Consider the following 16106-nt stretch of genomic DNA (forward strand, 5'->3'; position numbering starts at 1 on the left):
TTAGGCAAATCCCACATAAGAATGGAAAAAGAAATTGAAGAGATTTATAAGGCATAACTCAAATTCACATCTTGCGCATTCTTTTGGCAGTCGATATGGCGAAGTCCGAAAAACAAATTCATGACGGTTATATTGGTCAAAATGTGTCGAGCCGTTAGATGGACACGCGTAGCATGAAAAGATCAAGATTGAGACAAGCAGAGGAGTCCAAGGACTGCGCTCCCTAAGGCAGAGCATTGTGTGCATGAGTTTCCGACTATAGGTGCCCAGACTTTGTTTTGAACATGCACGACGCATTGTGACCTGGAGAGTCATCTAGTACATCCGGTAGGCGGAAGTTGAGGATATTGCTTACTATTGCTCATTGCGAATTCACGACTATTTACGAGCATTCGATTTATCACTCAAGCAACCTGTTTTAAGGTTCCAGTAGATAGAATAAGAATTTATTTCTCTTCTAATTCAGTTATTTTAATTATATTTCACTGCTTCGCCGAGTCTCTTATTATTACTTGCTGCTTCAACTCTAACATCAAACATTTATGACATAGTTGAATTTATTTTATTGTTATAGATCCCTTTCAAATAAATTCAACCGATTTTCCAAATAATTAAATTTTAGGCTAAACACCGGCCTATGTTCAAAGTGGACAATTTGTGCCATAGACTTGGATCGTGACAACTTCATTCAGCCTGGGCTTAAGCTTCTGTCTTGATATTCTTATCTACGTTAATTTGTTTGTATAACTTCATTTTATCATTTTAGTTACTACATCATATTAGCTATTCGTAATAGTTATTGACTATTATAATTTATTATATATAATGACTATTGTTATTTTATTCAAAAAATTATCAATTTACACAAAGTAGAAGTAGCACTTTTATTTTTTTGTGATGGTATATTTTCATCTTTCCTTACTACATAATATTCTTAAATGGTTATAGTATAATGATGCTAGATTTTTTTTAAGTTTATGTCATTATTTTCATTTAAGCTTTTTAGAAAAGAAAAAAGAAGAAAAAATTTAAGCAAATAAAAAAAGAAAAGTCTAAGATCTGAAATTGGGGAAATTGGCTCCAAAAATCAAAACTCCCTCCCAAATTTTAATTTCATTTTCATCTCAATCTCTCTCCCATTAACCCCGTCTCCCTCCCAAATTTTCCCTCATTTGAGATATCACACGAACCCCTTCACAGTCGGATGTCACCACCACAATTTTCAATCGGCGAACTCTCCTGAGGTAACTTCCTCCTTCCTAATTACCACCTCTCCCTCGTTCTTATCTCATATTTTCCCTAATTTCATGTAAATGATTAACTCCTGCCCATTGGATAGCTGTCATCACCCTTTCGCCAGCGAACAACAACTTATAAGTTCTCAAAACGAAGAGGTGGGATGATAGATTATGAAAGAAATATGTAAAAGATTAGGGATGACATACGATGAACTAATTTGTAAAATATTAGTGCTGATATCTACTCAGTTTTAATTTTTAAGTCTAAAATTTCTTTGATTCATGCTTTCACATATTATTTTACTGGAAATTGGTCAATTTTTGTGCTTATGCTACTTTTGGTGTTTCTATTAGTGGCCAGATTCAGGGGCTGGATTTCCCCATTAACGGATCTGTCAAGTCTGCTAATCTTGATAATATAGATGCAGAGGAGACCAGTTCTAATAGCAGCAATGATAGAGCGAAATTATGGCATAATTGCAGTTGAGTTATATCCCCAAATCCATGTGATCCAGTTCATGGTAATTTTTCTTAAAAGCTTTAAGCTAAGTAACTTATCAAAAATAATTGCTCCTATAAACTTTAAGCTTAGCTAATCCTACTATGTGTTAGAAATTTCTTAACGTGCATTAATTGTACTACTTGGTTGGGATGTTGGTAAAAGTTGTTTGATGAAGAACTTTTTATTATAATGTTGTATTGGGTTGATGCTTGCATGATTACTGTTTTTATGCCCATCTAAGAAAATTGCAAAGGGGATTAGTCATATACATTGGGATGGCTTCAGACAGTATTAGTCAAACAATCAAGTCACTATTTTGAAAATCTTCTCAGGAAGATTTAAGGGAATGGATACTAATAATGTAGAGAGGGGTATGGTGTCTTTCCTTCTTTGGTTTCTCTCTAACTTCTACCTCAATGATTAAAAAAATGAGGAAATTACTACCCTAATTTGCTTTGTGATATTTTAGCTTAATATCACATTTCTTTTGAGCTGAGGGTCTATCGGATTCAGCTTGCATGTCCCCATTAACTCTATGCTAATCTTGATAAAGGTAGAGGTATGGCTGCGTACATCTTACCTCTCCCCAATGTGACAGTTCATGGTAATTTCCCCACGCATGGGATTATACTGGGTTTGTTGTTGCTGTATTTTAGCTTAATACTTTAATAAAGCTTCTCAAATTGTTGGGACTTAGAACAACAACGAAACAGACCTGAGAGAAAAAAAAATCCAATTTAGTAGGAATCTTGTATTTTATCATGGTAGAAGTCTTGTATTGGTTATATATATTTTTCATTGACTGCTTCTATTACAGAAGTCTACTTTTTCTTTCTATGCATCCATGTTAACAACATTCTTGCTTTGCTGAAACAGAAAGAAAATAGCTTATAAGAGGTAACAAGTGACTTTTGTCGATTCATCGCTTTTGCTTCTTTTTCTCTTTTTTGAATTACAGTTTTCATATGCTAATGACATTTTTGCTACTTACCAGAATTTTTTATTTTACGTAACAACTAATTACTTCAATTTTTTCAGAACATATTCACAAAGATTATCAAGGAAAAACTGGGTGAGACGTCAACATCTAAGAATGAAGATAGTTTTGAAGTATATGATGGAGCCATAGAAAGAAACATAACAACAAATGAAAATGAGGAAGGAGAAAATCAAATGACCAAGTGTCTCAAGTACAGTGTTCTCATAAAGTTGAATTTTTATTTTAAGCTCTAATAAAGGAGTTAAATCTTTGTTCAGGCTGTTGATGCTTGCGTTGTGCGTTTACCGGCAGACCCCAAAGAGGTAATCATTAAAAGTTTTATCAATTCAACATGCTAAAACACTTCGGTTATCTGAGTAAAATATTGTTGTATTACCAGTTAACCTGCATTTATGCAATGTTTCGTATGTTTTGCTTGTGGATATTACTTTCACTTATTTCATGCATATTCCGTGGTAGAGGAAAATTCATCATGTCATTTCTGATTAGAACCATTAGCAACTTTCATGATTAGAGAAGTGCATTGACTCACTGATACCTGAATTTTCATATTTATTTGTGTTCGAGGTGGGATTCGAGAAGTTCACTTCCTTCCTTTTAAACAACAAGCGCACAACTGTTACTTACATAGACTCAATGGCAATTGACATAGGGTAAGCAAAGGTGACCTAAATAGGTAAGCCATATCTTGACAATCATGACTTTTTACTACAAGAATAGTATGACTCCTGATTGTAAAAATAACTGCACATCATATAAATTATCAAAAATGGAACTACATATAACTGATTAGTTTAGAACGCCTTGAAGAGTTTCGACTGCCAGAGCTTGCTTAACCCAAACTAAAGGACTATTTCTAGAGATAGCCTTGCCGCAAGTGTATTGAAGCTTTTTGTGTAACTGTAATCATGAGATTCTATTGCATCACTGTCTTTAATTGCGCATAATGATTCTTAAGTCTTTTTATCCAAGTGAACTTAAATGCTTTATTGCATCCTAGCATTCTTTCGACCTTGTTTGGTCAATTCACTATGAACTTTCAGTTTGCTTTGGTCAAATCATTATGAACTTGGCTCTAGGTTGAAGTCGTGAAATTTACTCTAGCAGAGCTTGAGCTTGGTTCTTAGCATATACTTGGAAAACCACATAGTTTTGAGAGAATAAAAAAAAAAAATTCTCTTGTAATCAGGTTGTGATAAATTGAGAGGGCATATACTTGAATTTGTTCCTGCTTGTATATCCTGAATCTCTCTTCCGTTGACCTCAATCAAATAACTCCCATTCTTTTTGGTGGCTAGTAGGGACGAGACTCTTGTGATTTTACTGGTATTACTTCTTGTTTATGTATTCTGGAAGGGTAAACAACAATAGTAAAAGGACTCAGACCCCACCTTGTGGGACTATACTGGGTATGTTGCTGTATTCTGAAAGGACCTGTTTTTCTGTTCTTATTTTGTTCTGTTCCCCTTTTGTCTTTGCCTCTTAAAGGGGTTTTATATCTCTTTCTGTAGAATCAATGGGAATTAGTGATGGTCATGTATATAGGTGCTCTTAGAAACTAGTAACCATAAAGATTAAGCCATGCTGTATTTGTGTACTGTTAACTTTATTTTTTGTTATTTGATACAATAACTAATTACCTTAATTTTTTGTTCACAGAGTATATTACAAGAACAAAGGAGTTGGATGTGAAACCAAGGAATGAAGATAGTGTTGAAGTTGTGGAGGTAGAGACGGAAAGAAAATGGCAATAAATGGAGACAATGTTTCTAGTTTTCCTTTGGACCTACCTTAATGGAGTTAACACGTGTTGTAAACATGTACTTCATCTTTTTTAGGATTAATGATACTATTTGAGACATTTGTACAAATACAAATGCATCAATAATAGTAATTTGTTGAAACACGAATGGCTTTTATTGTTGTTTTTATCATATCTCAAATTATATAAGAAATCATTGTGTTCTTTGTTTAAGCTAAAATTTAGCAATTTACCAAATTAGCTTGAAATGCTAGGATGAGCCTAGCAAAAAATGTTTTAGCTAGGGACGTTCCTAGCTGATTGTAATGTAAAGTCAATATCCTCTACATAAATTAGCTATGAGTTTAGCTAGGATTATTCCTAGCTAGCATTTGCTTCGGATTGTTGCCTAGCAAAACATCCTAGCTAAATTAGCTACGGATAACCAAATATCCCTAGCTAAGATTTAGCTATGAGCGTATTAGCCACGGACGATAGCTAGGCTCATTTTCCTAGCTAAAACAGTGTTAGCTAGGGATTTCTACAAGTTAGCTAGGAATTTTGTCCCTAGCTAATTCGATGTTCTCTTGTAGTGAATTCTGTACTTAGTAAGTAATGGCACATATGACCCAAAATGGAAATACGATGACATTTTTGAGCCAACTATTAACGAGTGGCATAAATGAGCCTTTCTGATGGTTGGATGACAAATTTGAGCTTTTTCGCTATAAACAATTTCAATTTTATTGGTAAGAAGGGAGAACACTCGTACACACTAGTATTTTAATGTTAGATTTAATTAAATGGACAATATAGACTCAGTGGTCATGAGTTCATTAGAGCTGCGATTCATGACCATCCCTAGCCAACGGAGTCAGCGTGCATGATACATTAGATCGTCACTGCATATGTCAAAGAAAATTTGATATATATATATATATATATATACACACTTTTTGGTACAGATTCTTATATGTATTCTTTTAGTCCCCTTTATTACTTAGGTTGATTCTGATTTAAGTTGTATCTGTTAAGGATGTTTAAACTTACTCAAACTTAAGTCTGGTGCAGTCCCATATGAACAGATCTCTTTATTTCTTTGCGTTCATATACAGGTGTGCAAACAGACAAATTAAACAAGAGGAAGATGGAAAAGAAAAGTAGGATATATTGGAACTCTATTATAAAATGTAATGAAGATCCAACTACCACTTTTTCGTGTGTTATGTGAGCACAATTATATGTGAAAGGTTCTTAATTTGTTTTATGAGGCTATAACGCCTTAAAATAGTGAATATTGTCAACGCCCATATTTATGCAACACAAAATGACAAGACACAAACTGTTCCCTGAAAACGTTAGCAGTTTGGAAGGAGTTTTAAGGTAGTAGTATAAAATAATATTTGTATTGTATGGTCACTTAAAAGATAATTGCAAGTAATCTTGCATAAAAAGTGGACTAGTGACATGAAGACATGAAAAATAAGGCATTTTGTACTATTGAATCACTTAAAAGATAACTACAAAATAATAATCTTTGCATAAAAAGCGGACTAGAGCTAGCCACATGAAAAATAAAGTCAGTTACTTGCTATAACATATTACATATGTTATTAATGTAAAATGCTGATGTATATATAATGTTCTCTTATTTGTCCCTCTCCACCCCACCCCCTTGTGTGCATGCATGATGCATATATAAGAATTGTCATGTAATTTTTTTGAGCATCTCCTGTGAGGTTAGTGTGTCCTTTAGCCAAACCTACCACTGAAATTTGAGATATATAATTCCTGTGTAAAAAGAGGAGTCCGGCGCCGAAATGGCACAATAGTGGACCAAAATTTCCAAAAGGGGTTGTGGAATTTGTGATAGACCAAAAAGGGTTAATCGTGCACTGCTACACGATTTACCCCCAATTCATTAATGCCCTGCTTTCCTTCCGTTAACTTAAAAAAAATAATGTTAAAGCGCAAATCGTGGATTAGTACACAATTTGCCATAATTCTTTTTGCTAATCGTGTACATGCACACGATTTGCAAAATTAATTTTGGCAAATCATATCCATGTACACGATTTGCATACTGGTGTATATCATGTGAAACTTTATATTCACTTTTATCCTGTTGAAGAAATATATGGTGATGGTAAGAAGAATATGAAATACATTTGAGGTTAAATGATGGTTGGAGGTTGAGAATTCTATAGATGTTGTGTCAAAGGAGTTTAAAATTCCTCAAAATGCTTATAGGGCTTTATTGGAAATTTATGTTTCATTTCATGAGAATGATGAGTTTTGGTATAGTAATCCACCGAATGATTATATTGTTTTCATGAAATGATGATTCCCTAGCAAGTCATAAGTTGTTCTTACACTCGATTTGCGAAATATATTAAGGTAAAACGTGTACATGGACACGATTTGCCAAAATTAATTTTGCAAATCGTATCCAGGCACACGATTTGCAAAATTAATTTTGGCAAATCGTGTTCTGGTCCACGATTTGCCCTTTAACTTTTTTTTTTTTTTTTTTTTTTTTTTTTAAAGTTAACAGACGGAAAACAGGCGTTATTGAATTGGGGGTAAATCGTGTAGCAGTGCACGATTAACCCCTTTTGGTCTATCACAAATTTCACAACCTCTTTTGGAAATTTTGGTCCAATTTTGTGCCATTTTGGCGCCGGACTTGTAAAAAGAGTATTAATCGGGATTCCGGAAAAGAAAAGCCTTATAAAGTAAATATTTGTACAAGCGCTTGAAGTTAAAATCCCCATACTGTAATATCCAAGCACCCTTTTCTGATCGTAACTCGTAATTTTGTGTTATGGTTTTATTTTACCGAGATGCAACGTTTATTGAATTTTAGCAATAATATCACAGAATTCTACAACACTATCTTGGAGTTTCACTTGTAAAAGTTCGATATATTCCAGGATATTGCATTGGAGTTAAAATCCAGGACACTGTTCTATGATTCGAACTTGAAATGAAGAAGAAAAAGAAGAAGCAGCTGATGCATCGTCAAGTTATATCTCAGCGGACGGCCCTAAAATTTCAAGATCTCTCGAGATTTTTTAACACTAAAGGTTGATAATAATTTCAAAGGATTAGTTGGAGCAATTCAAGTAATTACATGAAGTTGAGGAAAATGACTTCCAGCAAAAGCGATGAGAGATGTTACCTTTTTTCTTCTGATGGGAGATTAACTTTTTAGTAGCCAATAATTTAGGAAAACCTATTCTAAAATATTATCTCCGACATGAAACACATTCCTGGAAATTAGTCGGTTTCAAGAAATCTATTAGAATCTGTCCCTTAACATTTTTCCATATTACAAGTGAGAGAATAATATTGATCATTAATTCTGGACTATCTTCGAACCTCATCTGCGAAGTTCGATAGTTTGTGCAAAGGAAAAAAGAACTTAATTTTTCGTTTTCGACATTTGCTTCTTCCTTTTAATTTACTTTAATACAGTTCACACGGGTTACTCAATTGACGATTTAAGTTGTTTTTTGTATATTTTAATACCAATTACCCTTTTCTTGATTAAAAGCAAGAAAAACTTTGGTTAGCTAACAAACTTGCTCAAGAAGTAGATTTTTGAAATAAGACATTCCAATCATTCTCTAGGCCTCTCCAAATTATACACGGGGATTTTTGTATATTCCTAGAGAAAAAATAAAATAAAACTAAAACTATGTTAAGACGTGTGGAACTGAACATAAGCTGGCTTTCCATTTCTACCATTGAATTTACTTAAAATGTTCAACAATTTGGGTAAAGAATTTTTGTCATGTTTTCTCCAGAGGTAGATTGACATAGAACATTCCAATAATAATTATTATAGTCCTCTCCGAAATAAACAACATACTGCTAAGAATTTGTGAATTCCTAGGGAAAATGTTTGGTGAATGTGCAAAGACGAGGGCAACTGAACATAATTAGCCAGCCAGCTTTCCATTTCTAACACTGAAGTTAAAATGTTCAACTATTCTGGTAAAAATTGTGTCATCAACATGACACGAAAACTAAATCAAAGCTTGTAGCTAACCTATATTTTGTACGGAGAGATAACCTAATTATTAATTCCATAATTAGAACTACGAAAGTTATTCTTTTTTTCTTTTTCTTAATTGACGATGGTCGAGCTAGTACTGCCAGGGACCTATCCTCGCAACAGGTTTTATGAGCTTTAATTTGATAAAATGAGCACCAATTATACAATATTGCGTAAAAATGGCAAGTGATTTGATATTTACAATATTGTAATTAATTGTATCAACATTTTACACGATCAGGTCATCAAATAAATATCTACAACAAACAATTTTAAAATGTGGGATTTATAATCTTTTTTAAAAAAAGAGACAAATTACTTAAATTGGTGTATGTTGCACCGAAGAGGGTGGCAAATCATTCGGAATTTGTTCTTACATAATTGTTATCCCATGCATGGTCCATTCTAGGCTTATTTTCCCTGTCAATAAAACGTCCTTTTCATAATAACAAAGACTACGGTTATGAAAATTTTATTCCCTTGTATCTTTGTGTATATAAGCACGAGGGAAAAAAACCCTGAGCAGTGAGCACCCAGTATATATATTTATAGGTCAAAGAGGAAAATGTGAAACAATGTGAAAGCTTTGAAAGGCACACGAGTCCAATAAGTCAAAGGGTTTGGTCGTATCTGTATTTGCATGATAATAATTCCAACAATTATTCCTAAATAATTGAAGTTTACGTAGTGAAACAAGTTAGTGACAACTTAAAGGGGCTAGTTATGTATTTCGCCTTTTTCGTATAATTTTGTCTGTATTTATATGACGCAATTATTATTTGGAGATGAGTAAATGAGTTTTTTCTTTAACACGATTTTTTATATGTCTTTTAAATATTTTAAATTGTTTACTTTTTATGTACTTTCCAAATATCTATATTTGAAATTTTATTTCACAAAACTTGAAGATTTTATGTCCGAATTTACCATAAAATTAAATAGTTTGATCTTCGTACTCTAAATTGTGCAGGAAGGGGCAGTATATAATATGATCGATCTGATAGACGATGGATATAGAGCCACGTTATGATATTGCACAAATTCCACAAAGAACAGCGCAAAGAAGAAATGTGGTAATTACCTTGTTTTTTCTCTTAACAACTCATACGATACACCTGTCGTATTCTCACATACCCAAAAAGAAAGTATAAATATTACACTGTAAGTGCATCAGCAGTCATTGCAGTAACATGCAAGACTCTTGTGCATCATTAGGAAAGTCCCCTCTCTTCGATTTGAATGAGGTTGCTACCAATATTACTATTGAAGAACATGAAGATAAAGTATCTACTACTTGTAGTGGTAGTTATGAAAATGAGTTGTCAATGGAAAGAGGTAAAATCGTCCCAGTGAACGAGCAAAAAACCAGGAGATTTAGGCGATATGTTCGATCAAAAGCTCCTCGGCTTCGCTGGACTCCTGATCTCCATCTTGCCTTCGTAAATGCTGTGGAAACACTAGGAGGCCAAGAGAGTAAGTCTAAGTTTCTGGTACTAAAGATTTTAACATATTCACACTGTATTATACAATTTCTTTACAATATTCATAACTTCTTGTAGCAGATAACCTGTCTTATTTTCCGGATTAATAATTTTAATGTTTTTGGCTGGACAGTTACTTATAGTTATCTTTTAGATAGCATGATAATATTAAAATTCTTTTGTATTGTTAGTATATAGAAGTTAAATTCAATCTACAATCTTAACATAACGTAATTGTTGATAAGTTTGAGGAGGAATTCAAAATTTCCAACTTTTTCTCTTTGCTGTTAATTAGGAGCTACTCCTAAGCTGGTTCTTGAGCTGATGAATGTAAGAGGACTTCAAATTACTCATGTAAAGAGTCACTTGCAGGTAACAAATAATTGAATGCATATTTTTATCAGAGGCTTCTTTTCTTCTTTATATCTTTTCCGCATGGTTTCAGTTTGATCAGTTCCAATCGTTCATTTTCTCTTCCAGATGTATAGGAATAAGTTTCAAGACTCAGCTAGCGGTAAGCTGAAGAAAAAATGATTTTTTTCTATGCTTTTAATTATACAAAAATAAATTTTCCAGTTCTGCTGCTGGAAATTTGAAAACAATTTGCTCTATGCTTTATACAGTTTTATCTTCCTCAAGTGGATGTATAAATAGGAAACCTCATATTATGGAAATGTACCGAAGGGTCAAAGGTTCCTGGTACTTGAGAAGGGATCATGGAAACCATTTGCTGTCATCTCTCCTTCAAGAACCACTAGATCCAAGGTAAAGCTACTGAATATATCACAATACCCTGAGCTGAAACAGGAATGTGGATGCCAATATTTTTGCGCTGTTCAATCAGAAACAAGTACACTAATTCTTACCTTTCAGTTATGCAATGTTAAGGTCTACTGCTTCACAAGGGAAAAATGATACAGGATTGGTACTAGCAGGATATAAGCAACTAAAGCGTAGTCGATTTGTTGAAGACAAGAAGAGGTCTTCTCATGAAACCTGCTGTGAACTATTTCTTCAGCAAGGTTTTGTTACTTCAACAGCCAGTTCCGCATACAAATCTTTTGAACCAAACTATGAACCCCTTGGGCTAAACGTAATGCTCTTTTTCATATCCTGCTTTGATTTCCTCTCTGTATGAGATGTTTTTCACTGACTTTGAATTTTAACATTTCTTGATGCAGCTTCATGAAGCATGTAAATTACAAGAAACTCCAAAGCACGACGGATTATCAAAATTACAGTTAAGCTTGAGCCATGGTTGTGATCAGACTGGTGTCAAACAGAGTAGTCTACAGAGCTCAAAAGATGTTAATACCATACTTTCTCTTTCTTTCTCTTGATATAACTAAACAAACAGAATACTATGGCAAATTCAGGAAAACACAAGACAAGTACTTGGGATCTCACTATGCAATTCAAATATTGTGCATTGGAATGAGATCTTGCAAGTACTAGACTTGTAGGCCTCATACACAGAAGGATATTCATGATATTAGAAAAGATTTATGTTCATTAATTCTATGAGCAAAGAAGTATAGCTGAAAGAGAAGTGGTTACCTTCCTTAAACAATTCATGTTATTACTAGTGGTAGTAATTTTCTTCCTTATAAGAAGTTCCGCTACTCCGAATCCCTATAAAAATGAGAGATGGTGCAACATCGAGTTTTATTAGTGTAAAAAATTATTCAACTTGACTTTGTTGCTATATAGAACTGATCTTACCTCATTAATGCTGTTCAATTTCCTGTCACGAATGTAAAAAAATTGTGGCAGAGCAACTGCTTCAACTCTTTAAAACAGGGGGTCTTTCCTGCAACTATAGTAAAATTCAGGGGCTAATTAAAATTAATCCAGGTTGCTGAACGCCTGAACCCTTTTTTGCACACAATATGCAAGTGATATTCTATTTGTTTTTTAATATGTTTCCAGGTGATTAATAAGGGCGTAAACTTTTTGTACGTAGCGTGCCTTTCTTTTTTTGAACATTTCTAGCGCTTTGATAGACGGTGATGGAATTTTTAGAATCGATGTTCCTTTTAGAAGCGCAAAATCAAAGCATAGTATTGAACAAGTAGATGCGATTGTTGAGTAAGCATGTTGTGATAGGGTTTAAAATGAACAAAATTAGCTGACATAAGAAAGAAAATAAAAAGGTAACATAACAAAGCACTTCAGCCTATAATATATAATCATTCATAAGTCATAGCAGAGTAAGATTACAAGTTTACAATCACTCAGCAACCACCACCGCCACCACAGCCACCGCCGCCACAGCCGCCACCTCCACCACTGCCGCCACAGCAAGCACCACCGCCACCGCCAGCACCAGAATACATGATCATGCTACCAGCACCACCAATATTAGAAGCACAAGTACCAACGGACTTAGGCTTGTTTTTCTTTTTCTTCATAGATACTGTGTCTTTTTCAGGATGATCAGTACATACAAATACAACTACTGACACCACCAAAACGGAGAAAATGATAACACAAAGCAAAAACAGGCCTTCAGAGTAGCTAATCATAGCACCAGCTTTACTAGAACTGTCATCAACGTCCAAAGAAGAAATCAAGAACCTAGCCATTATATTCTTAATTACTCTGTTCTGTAGAACATGAACGCAATTAAATATAGAGGACTTATTCCCTAAAATAATTGTAACTGTTGGTTAGGATCACGTCACATAATTTTTTCTAGTTTTCGACAGAAAGGACGATTGTTTATTGATCATCAAATTCTTCACTATTTAAAGTAATAATTTCCCTCGTTAGAAAGAAGAAACCAAAAAAGCTAGCAGTTCTTAACATGAAAGCATTTACAGTGGACTGATTTCTTACCTAAAATACAATATTTACAACTATTTGTTACGATAATTCATGTTTACATAGTTTTAGTAGTTTTTCTAACTTTTGCGAGAAAGACAATTGTTTGTTTGTCAACCTCCCTTCACAATTAAAAATAACTAGATGGCGTATGCCCGTGCTGCGCACGGACCCAATATTTTAGATTATAGTGTATTTATGTGTATGTAGTTATTTTTTGATATTGCTTGATTTTTTTTAATATGGGGTCTACCTTTTTTTTTATATATTGCTTTTTTTTTTTAATATGGGATTCACTTTTTTTTTTTTTGTAACATGAGTTGGAGGTGGATGACGATACCACCTCCAATGCTCGTGTTGCGCACGGGCTAAACACTTTAGATTATAGTATATCTATGTCTATGTAGCTTTGTTTGGGTAGTGATAAGATATATATATTATGTTCAAAACACGATTAATATAACATTATAGTTTGTGCTCCGTATCCAAAACCTTATTATCTTAGTGTTTGCTACGAATACAAAGTTTGCAAAAATTTATTAATACTTTTTAAAAGAGAAGACTTGTTTAAAACGAAACTATTTTTCTCTCATTCAGACAAAATAATAGCAATATTTAAGCATCAGTTAATACTTTAAATTTTAATTCGATTAATTTAAAGGTGTAAAATATTCTATTGTTAATATATATAGATTAGACCTAAACAATACTTATTATTTTTTTATCAAATTTTGATTTGGATAATTCTAATTCAAATTATTAAATTAATTTTACATGTTTAAAATGAAACAAAGTAGAAATTTGATTTTCTATTTAAACGAAGAACTATTATTTTTTAATTTTTGGTGAATATTCTTGGTTTAGCTCATTTTACTTGTCATGTTGTCTTTTGCACATTTTTTTTAAGGAAACGTCAATTAGAATTATAATTTGACTAATTTACCTTATTTATTATTTGATCTCCATTTAATATTATTTTTTTCTTTTACGACATTAATCTCTTTTCACATTTATTAGAGTAAGAATAAAAATTAAAATATAAATATTTTAAGTATATTTATTTTAGTAAACATAACAAATAAGTGACATGGCGGAATAGCAAATACAACAGTTAAATATCTAGATTAGATCTCAAGCTAATATAAGAAAAGAAAGGAAATTACATGGTTTGACTACTTAACCTTTTAAAGAAAAGCAATAATATGAGGTCTACATTTTTTGCTGTACAATAATTTCATTTTCTCTCATTAATGGGTTGATACGCATGTGGCAATGAATCCACCATTATTGACTTAATAGGAATACTTTGGGAATTACATGAATATTGCTTGATTTTTTAATATGAGAAGCACGTTTTTTTTTATATTGCTTAATTTTTTTAATATGAGGTCCACCATTTTTTTTTACATGAGTTTGGAGGATTTTTTTTTTTTATATTTTTTTGATTTTTTAACATGGGGTCCACTCTTTTTTTTTTTTTTTGTTTAATACATGAGTTGGGGACGGGCGACGATCCATCCCCCAACTCATGCTTATATATAGTGAGGATTTTTTTTTTTATTGTAAAATCAAACTAAAAGAGTAACAATATTAAAGGATGAAAGCAACATAATCAGAGAGATAAAGAGAGACAAGAGAGGAGAGTATTTCTTATTTCTTCCAAGTATCAAGTGTTTTCAAGTATGTCTTCATATCACATCATATACCTCTATTTATACTATTACATAGAGGTAGAGTTACAAAGGATGTCTTAAAGGTGACATTTACCAATTGACATCATGGGATAGTTATGGCGGAGATCATGGAGGTGTGGGAGTAATAACTACATAATGGTGAGGAAGTAATGGAGGATTAACTATGCATCATGGAGAAGAGTTGTGGGAGTTAAATCTTTAGGAGTTGGACATCCACCATATTATTCTAATATTTCATAACACTCCCCCTTGGATGTCCATATAGATAATGTGCTTCGTTAAAACCTTATTAGGAAAAACTCAGTGGGAAAAATCTAGTGAAGGAAAAAGAGTACACATATCTTGTAACACGCATTGCTTCTTTGCCTCGTTAAAAACCTTGCAAGGAAAACCCAATGGGACAAAACCTCGGCTAAGGGAAAAAGAGTACAGCACGGATTATACTCCCCCTGATTAAAATATCACTAAATTCTAGGAGATGACGCATCCAAATCTTGTATACCAGCTTCTCAACTTTCTGTTGAAGATCATGTCTGGAAAAGAACTTTGACAAAATGTGTTGTATTCTGTCTCCTTTGTTATATCCTTCTTTCAATTGAGCTATGCAAGCTTCATACAATATTGTTGAAATCTTTCTTCGTACAATATTGTTGAAATCTTCATTTCCAAATAAACATCATACTATTGCAAAATATGCCGAATCAGTCAGACACGCATTCTTGACTTGCTTTGTAAGTAGCTATCACCTTGGCAGGACTTGAATAAGTATCAACAGTTGACCGACATATCAAACGTCATAATGCGGCAGTATCTTCACATGCAAATAAGTAACTTGCTTGAAGAACAAACTTTATGTAATAACACAAATAATGTCCTGCATTTTATACATAATCAACAAAACCTTGATAATATTTGTTAGGATAAACAAATCTATATCAAATATTTCTTTTGTATTATATAATCCGATATACCCACTATTTGCACGAGGTCATCTTTATTTATATCTAGCGACGTCACAACCATTGGGGTACTCAATGGAATCGCTTTAACCCATATAAATATTTGCTAAAGCTTTAGTTTCGTAAACCTTTATATGCTTCAGAACAAATTAAATTCCGCATAGATTTCTTTCGTTGTCTATATAGCCATATTGATAACATTAATTATACGCATTCAAAATTTTCATATATTGCCAGACTGATAAGAAACCCCATTGCATACACCACAGGAGAATACATACATCTCCATACAATAATGTCAGGACTTTTACGAAAAACCTTTATGCCACAAGGCACAAGCCGTACTTTATATTTACGGTTTTTATTTCTCATTTTACTTTTCGCACAAGAACCCATTTGTGCCCACGACATTGTACCTTGAGGTCCTTCGACTATAGGTCCAAAACATCAATTTTTCAAGTGAAACAAAATATACTTGGCTACGTATTTTATTTGGCCAATCATTATATCTATCCACATTCTTTGACAAATTTGAATTCAAGATCCTCATCACCATTTATAATGTCGAGCGCTACATTATTTCAAAGATACGTCGACGATCATTTGAT

General features: G+C 33.2%; 3 protein-coding genes across 7 annotated transcripts; 2 read left to right on the forward strand and 1 right to left on the reverse strand.

Annotated features, from left to right (window-relative positions):
* The first annotated feature begins 1078 nt into the window (after window positions 1-1078).
* LOC132037551 (uncharacterized) lies at window positions 1079-4596 on the forward strand. Of its 5 annotated transcripts, none has more exons than XM_059428078.1 (4): window positions 1401-1759; window positions 2779-2930; window positions 2998-3042; window positions 4400-4596. In XM_059428078.1, the coding sequence occupies exons 1-4, from the start codon at window positions 1661-1663 to the stop codon at window positions 4443-4445; spliced, it is 342 nt and encodes a 113-aa protein (XP_059284061.1). In that variant the 5' UTR covers window positions 1401-1660; the 3' UTR covers window positions 4446-4596. The 5 variants fall into 5 exon arrangements, 2 of the variants coding, with proteins under 2 accessions (XP_059284061.1, XP_059284062.1); XM_059428079.1 differs by having other exon boundaries at window positions 1401-1720; XR_009409919.1 differs by lacking the exons at window positions 1401-1759; window positions 4400-4596 and adding an exon at window positions 1079-1244 and having other exon boundaries at window positions 2779-3160.
* Window positions 4597-9713: 5117 nt separating this feature from the next.
* LOC132036592 (probable transcription factor KAN2) lies at window positions 9714-12026 on the forward strand. Its single transcript, XM_059426960.1, has 6 exons — window positions 9714-10014; window positions 10318-10394; window positions 10503-10536; window positions 10646-10787; window positions 10896-11115; window positions 11204-12026. Exons 1-6 carry the CDS (start codon window positions 9732-9734, stop codon window positions 11360-11362), a joined length of 915 nt encoding a protein of 304 aa, XP_059282943.1. The 5' UTR covers window positions 9714-9731; the 3' UTR covers window positions 11363-12026.
* A 230-nt stretch (window positions 12027-12256) lies between these two features.
* On the reverse strand, window positions 12257-12607 carry LOC132038339 (glycine-rich cell wall structural protein-like). The gene has a single exon (XM_059429019.1). It carries the CDS (start codon window positions 12605-12607, stop codon window positions 12257-12259), a length of 351 nt encoding a protein of 116 aa, XP_059285002.1.
* Window positions 12608-16106: the final 3499 nt, after the last annotated feature.

The sequence above is a fragment of the Lycium ferocissimum genome, chromosome 11 (genome assembly GCF_029784015.1).
Source record: "Lycium ferocissimum isolate CSIRO_LF1 chromosome 11, AGI_CSIRO_Lferr_CH_V1, whole genome shotgun sequence".
NCBI lineage: Eukaryota > Viridiplantae > Streptophyta > Magnoliopsida > Solanales > Solanaceae > Lycium > Lycium ferocissimum.

What these genes read in the sequence shown, in the direction of transcription:
- LOC132037551 (XM_059428078.1), top strand. Translation starts at nt 1,661, where the DNA reads ATGCAGAGGAGACCAGTTCTAATAGCAGCAATGATAGAGCGAAATTAT. An exon ending in CAAATGACCAAGTGTCTCAA is followed by an intron (nt 2,931 to 2,997) that starts GTACAGTGTTCT and finishes ATCTTTGTTCAG; the next exon opens with GCTGTTGATGCTTGCGTTGT. An exon ending in TACCGGCAGACCCCAAAGAG is followed by an intron (nt 3,043 to 4,399) that starts GTAATCATTAAA and finishes TTTTGTTCACAG; the next exon opens with AGTATATTACAAGAACAAAG.
- LOC132036592 (XM_059426960.1), top strand. Translation starts at nt 9,732, where the DNA reads ATGCAAGACTCTTGTGCATCATTAGGAAAGTCCCCTCTCTTCGATTTG. An exon ending in AACACTAGGAGGCCAAGAGA is followed by an intron (nt 10,015 to 10,317) that starts GTAAGTCTAAGT and finishes GCTGTTAATTAG; the next exon opens with GAGCTACTCCTAAGCTGGTT. An exon ending in CAAGAACCACTAGATCCAAG is followed by an intron (nt 10,788 to 10,895) that starts GTAAAGCTACTG and finishes CTTACCTTTCAG; the next exon opens with TTATGCAATGTTAAGGTCTA.
- LOC132038339 (XM_059429019.1), bottom strand. Translation starts at nt 12,607, where the DNA reads ATGGCTAGGTTCTTGATTTCTTCTTTGGACGTTGATGACAGTTCTAGT.